This window comes from Fukomys damarensis, unplaced genomic scaffold, assembly GCF_012274545.1.
Source record: "Fukomys damarensis isolate Sample0158 unplaced genomic scaffold, DMR_v1.0_HiC HiC_scaffold_16, whole genome shotgun sequence".
In the NCBI taxonomy this organism is placed as follows: domain Eukaryota; kingdom Metazoa; phylum Chordata; class Mammalia; order Rodentia; family Bathyergidae; genus Fukomys; species Fukomys damarensis.
Window position 1 is genome coordinate 25,182,420 of NW_022900928.1, and position 6,131 is coordinate 25,188,550.

Here is a 6,131-nt window from a genome sequence, read left to right on the forward strand (position 1 = left end):
ACAAATCAAATGGCCAATAAATTTATGAAAAGATGGTTGATAATATTAGGGAAATTAAAATTAAAATCAAAATGAGATACAACTATATACCTACCAGATGTCTAAAAATACCAAGGTCATAGGTTAACTAGAACTCTTATACATTGCTGGTAGCAATATAGGTTGGTCCAACCATTTTGGAAAACTGGGACATTCTAATAAAGCTGGTAGAGAAATGCTCCATTACATAATCAACAGAATTAGATGTTTATGCCCACCAAGAGATGTATGCAATAATGTACATAACAGTGTTATTCGTAAAAGCTAAAACATCATAAACAATCCAAAAGTCTACCAACAAGAGAATTAACAGAAATAAACCAGTTATCACTACATACAACATGAATGACTCTCACATACATAATATTGAGTGAAAGAAACCAAACACAAAAGATTATATATGTATAATGACTTGTTTTGTTTTGTTGAGATAGGGTCTTTCAGTGTAGTTAAGGCTGGCCTTGAACTCACTATGCAGCCCAGGCTAGCGTCCAACTCATGGCAATCCTCTGGCATCAGCCTCCCAAGTACTGGGATTACAGATGTGTGCCACCACGCCTGGCTAATATCATTTTTGTGAAGTTTAAAATCAGAAAAAACTAATCTGGATTAGAGGTTGTGGCTGTCATTATCTTTAGGTGAAATATTGACTATAGGGGCAAAAGTGAGCTTTCTAGGATATGAAAAGTTTCTTTATCTTGATCTGGGTTGTGTTTACACAGGTTCATGCAGATGTAAAAGTTTACCAGTTACATACTTACGATTTTAACACTTTATGTAAATACCTCTATAAAAAGAAAAAACAGCATAACTCCTATCTTTTGTTCTTTAAAATCATGTCAACCATCTTTTGCAGCTTTCCCACTACTTTTATTAGGAAAAAACACACTGACTCTAGAAGATAGACCTAGAGCCATATTTCTAAGTCCTTACACATGAAACTTACCAGCCAGACCCTCAGCCTCTATCCTTTACCTACCCCAGAAATTTGTAGATTCTCCTACCTGCTCCAACTCTTCCTCAGCATATTTTTGGCGGCTCCGTTCATTCTCAGTACCCTCCCGCAGCTCCTTCAACCGCTGGGCTTCCTGCTTAGCAACGTTGATCTCATCACGCAGCTTCTTCTCCAAATGGACCTTCTCCACTTCCACTGTGCGATGCTCCTCCTGGGCTTTGTGCAGCCTGGGGGCAGCGGGGGAGATGGAGGAGCCCAGGCAAGGATGTGACAGTCAGCAGGCCATGAATCATGACAGTAAGAAGGAAAATGAGACACCTGCTCTCAACATATACAGTATTCTCCCTACTCTACTGATGTCTAACTCTGAACTAGATCAGGGCAAACAGAAACCAGTCATAATTGTAATGTCACATTGGCCATCATTTGTGCTTTGTTTTGTTTTTGTTTTTTGTACTGAGGATCGAACTCAGGTCCTTGTGCTTGCAAGGCAGGCAGCAGAACCACTGAGCTAAATCCCCAGTCCCTATTGGCAATGGTTTTACTGCTAGTAATCAAGGCTGTGGAGTCAGGAGTCAGGTTCCCATGCAACTGAATCCCTCCTCTAAAATATACACATCTAAAATCCTAATAACTACCAGTTTATAAGAGATTTTACATTAAGTTTTCCTGGCAGATAATAATGATATACAGTTAACATCATCAGCCTGGGACAGATATGAACACAAAGACTCAAGAGAGAAAAAATAACCTGCAGGAGAAACCGAGGATGGAATTAAAATCTTTGTAACTTCAAATTCCATAATTAGTCCTCTTACATTTTGATATCTAGAAGCTTCAATAAATGTAGACTATCTTGCAAATAATGCAAAATCCAGGAAAGATGTACTGGATATGACTGAGGTGGTGACAGGAGGAAGGCTTAAGGAGGACGAGTAAGAGATTATTGAACTATACCTCCTAGATTCCTGAGTGTCAGTTCCCAGAGGAACAGGAAAATGAAATTCATACCCAAGGGGGTGGGAAGGGGTTGAGAGAGTCCCTGCTGCCCCGAGGCCTAAGGATCTTACACAGTGAGTAAGTCCTCTAAGGTATCAGCTATAATAATCTACTCTTTCACCCACCCTCACATCCCTCTGTTCACTGCCAGAAACCTTCCATCTAACCAAGTCTTCTTCTTCCTTCCTCTCTTCTTTTGTCTACATGTCTATGTTAATTCATCCATCCACCAGTCCATTCACTCACCAAAGTCCATCGGTTCCTACTAAATATCAAGCCCTTGATAAGCCTAAATGTATGGAGATAAATAAGAAAACTTTCTCCAACTGAGCTCATGACCTAGTCTAACAAAGACAAGTAGACTCATAACTGTCTATAGTATGGTAAGTTCTACAATAAGGAGATATTCCTGGTGTTGTGTGAACCCAAAGGTGGAGAAATTAACTCTACCTGAAAGGAGTCAGAGAAGGGGAGACTGTGGGACTGCATAACTTTGTAATCTTAAGTAAGTTCCTAGTCTCAACTGTAATTAATGTAAATTAACAGGTGAACATTTAGTAGTTCTGGGTAAATAGATAAAGATGGTTTCACTCCTTGTCTTCCCAGAAGGAATGTCTTGAAAATCTTAGGACATTCTGTAAGCATCTTGAGTACAGACCCCCACCCTACCTATCCCCTTATAAAAAGGACCTCAGCCCCTGAGCTGGGGCCTCTCTGAGCTACTTGGCTCTGGGAGTGCCATCTGGCCAGACTAATAAAGGTCTGTTTTCCGACTAGTCTGGTGTGTTCCTTCCTGGGTGATTCTCACTACTCGTCAAGCTCCCGGAGCCTCGCTGAGCTATAGGTCCCAGCATCATGGAGGCCCTTTTTGGCTGTTCACAGCTCCCGGAAGTAAGGCCCTGGGTCTTGTGTCTGGAGCCATCATTGGGCTATAGGACTCAGCATCATGGAGGCCTTTTGGCTGTTCACACTCCACAGAGTGGAAGTGAGACCTTAGGTTTTACAAGACCTGTTCTAGACCCAGGAAAAGAGTAATAATTTACTAATCCCTTTGAAATAGGAAAGGATTTAGCTACTGTCCAGTCTTACTACCTTGGTAGGAGCTACCAACTAATGGACTAGGATAGAAGGGTAAAAGGATGGTGAGGAAGAGAAGAGATATGAGTTAGAAGTGAGGTATGGAAAAGAAAAGATAGGCTATATAACAAGAACTATCCACAGAGAAAAGCCCTGACCACTGAGTTAATTAAGAATATGAAACAGAAGAGGCAAATCAACCTTTAAAAAATGTGCCCTAGCCAGGTGTGGTGGTGTATGCCTGTAATCCCAGCACTTGGGAGGCTGAGGCAGGAGGACAGCTGCAAGTTTGAGACCAGCCTGAGCTACATAGTGAGTTCCAGGGCAGTCTGAACTAGATAGTGATACCCTGTCTCAAAAACAAAACAAATTCCCCCAAGTCCACAGCTGTCAGTGGCTGAGGCCTCAAAACATGTAGTGGAATAAGCAAGCAGGGAAGAGGAAGAAATGTTGGCTACAAGCTTCCGGCTGGCAACTTACCTACTTTAGCCTGGCAGAAAAGATAGTAGAACCTCCTCAAATGTACACCAGATGGCGCTATATGCAAGCTTTAAAAAATAACCCAGGCGGCGCCATTTCTACACCCAACTCTCCCTTGCTGAGTATCCTCCTTTATTATACTCTTCTTCCTTTACTGTACTCTTCTGTGACCCAGTGACAAGAAATTACACCAGTAGGTTCTTCACTGAAATATTGTGCTCTCTGAAAGCAGCCTCTTCAGAAAAGCCAATACTATGTAAGTCCTCTTTCCAACAGGACTCTTAAAGTAGAACTGAGCCTGACCCACTTCCATACTCCCAATGGCATCTAGAGGAGAGAGAGATCAATAAATACCATTGGTACTGAAGAAATGAGCAAACACATGTACAATCAGACCCTGCCTAACTCCAAGACAACAATAAATCAGCATTATGAAGCAGGAAATTAAGCAGCCTGACTGCCTGATTCTAAATCCTGGATCTAATGAGTAATGTTATATGTGGACAAGTTTTGTCTGTTTCTTTGTAGCAAGATGGGAATCAAAATTCTTGCCTCCTCAGAGAATTATTTTGAAACCCTGTAAAATCCTAACTGGAGTGTACATATAGCATTACATTTACTCACAAAATATCAGGAACTCTGTACAATAAAGCTCTGAGGTGTCCAGCAGTACAGGTCTATTAAAGTAAGAAGTGACAAGGTCACACGTGGGCTGGAGTGCTGAGCGTGGTATGTGTGCGCATGTGTGCAAGTGGGGGTGGGGTGGGAGTGGTGGGTGACACAGTAGTCATTAAGATTAGGAGGCCTCAGGGAGCAGCAAGGGCTAGGAGTTTAGTTTTAGCCCCAAACTTGGAATGCCTCCTGCCTAGATTCTTCTGCCTTTGGAATGAAAACAATACATATTTTTCAGAAATGAATAATGAGCACTGCTCAAAGTACAACATTTACCCCTAGTTAGCAGAGAGGGCCCAGGCACAGGAGCCCAGCAAAGTAACCAGGAATCAGCTTAGAGAGCAGACCCTTCTTGCCTCCCTAGAAGCCTTGCCCATGGAAATAAGTCTGGTATCAGAATTCCCAGCTTACTACTACCAACATATGACCCTCATCTAAGTACTTACCTCTTTCTGAGTCTTTATTTCCTCACTCTAAAATAAGGATAGTAATACCTAACTCCAAATGTCATAGTGATTAAAAAGCAATACTGTATTTTAGTACTCAACAAATTTCTGGCTTATTAGAAGTCCTTCCCCGCTCCAAAGAAAATACTGTCATTTTAAAATAACAGAAAAGACCAGATTTGATTTCCTTTCACAAGATTCCTGCAAAGACTTCCCAACTGGAGTCCCTAGATCGCAAGAGTCATTTTCTAAGTCAGTCCTGAAGTGGGCCTCTTTTACCTCAAACACAAAACGCCAAAAAACCTGTCCTGACTCTATTGCCTTTTGCATCCTACTAAACCTCTCCATATTCTCATCCATTTCCAAGGTCCCAGGAATCTGGCCCCACCCTACACACAACCTGTACTCTAAGGACCTCCCTACCCATCTTTCAAGGCCACTTCCTCAAGAGTCCCACATTCACTGAGCTCCTGAGTCAGAGTCTTTCTAGTCCTTAGGGTTCTAATCCTGTAAACTGGCTATGAATCTGCTTTAAGGGCGTCCTCATGCTCCTATCTTATGTGTGAGCTTAGTTGCTGAGATGGCAATGAGTTCCTTATAATTTCCAGTACAGACCTGGTTCCTGGGTGTCAGTAAGTATAATTGACTGAATGACTGGCACGCTCTTTTTACAACTAAATCTTCTACCATAGTTTTTAAATCGTTTTTTTTTTTTAACATAGTCCCAGACTATCTAGCAGTGTTCTCCTAGAAGATACTACAGTTCTCCTATGTCAAGCCTTTCTTACTGATGAAGAAATATGCCAGAAGGGACAGGATTTACACAAAGATATACAGGTCATATTTACGAGATTTAGACTCCACTTAAGGAGGTCTGAAGTTTCTTTGGGGAACAGTTCATTTTATCTATTTACATTGCATGGGAAGGGAAGCAACCCAGAGGCAGGAAGAAAGGTAGTATGACCTCTGAAAAGCCACCCAACCAGGGAATTCAAAACCACTGACAGGTACACATATATTTCTCCCTCTGAATAAAGGCAGACTCAAGTTCTTCCCCAGGAAGATTACCCAGGAAACTGGAATGGCAGAAAGCTACACTCCCAGTGCCGTTCTGGAAGGACAGCACAGCCTGGGTAGCCACGTCAGTATGGTCTCAGAGGCCAGGTGGCACACACCCAGTTGGAAACAGAAAGCTCCCAAGATCAGGCAGTACCAGGGCTGTGGGGAAGGGGCAAGGCCTTACTTACCTTTCCTGAAGGTCATGTAGACTCTGTTCAGCTCGGTGTAACCCTTCCAAATCTTTCATCATCTTCTTCATGTGCTCTTTGGAGTAACGGTTCTGGATATAGGCAAACCAGCAGCCGCCCACACCAATAACAATAGACACCACCAGCATGAAGTCCTTGAGGTGATTATGGCGGGTCACTGCCAGAGAGGGGAGGATATGGTGAGTCAGAGCACCT

At 42.4% G+C, this 6,131-nt stretch overlaps 1 protein-coding gene across 5 annotated transcripts in view; it reads right to left on the minus strand.

Moving 5' to 3' along the window:
• The window catches only part of Stim1 (stromal interaction molecule 1), a 207,949-nt gene that overhangs the window by 14,452 nt on the left and 187,366 nt on the right, over positions 1–6,131 (minus strand). For all 5 annotated transcript variants that reach the window (XM_010603163.3, XM_010603164.3, XM_010603162.3 and 2 more), the window contains exons 6-7: positions 5,916–6,093; positions 1,044–1,221 (exon numbers count right to left, since the gene is read on the minus strand). In XM_010603163.3, the coding sequence (XP_010601465.1) occupies positions 1,044–1,221; positions 5,916–6,093 (356 nt within the window). The remainder of the gene's footprint in view (positions 1–1,043; positions 1,222–5,915; positions 6,094–6,131) is intronic.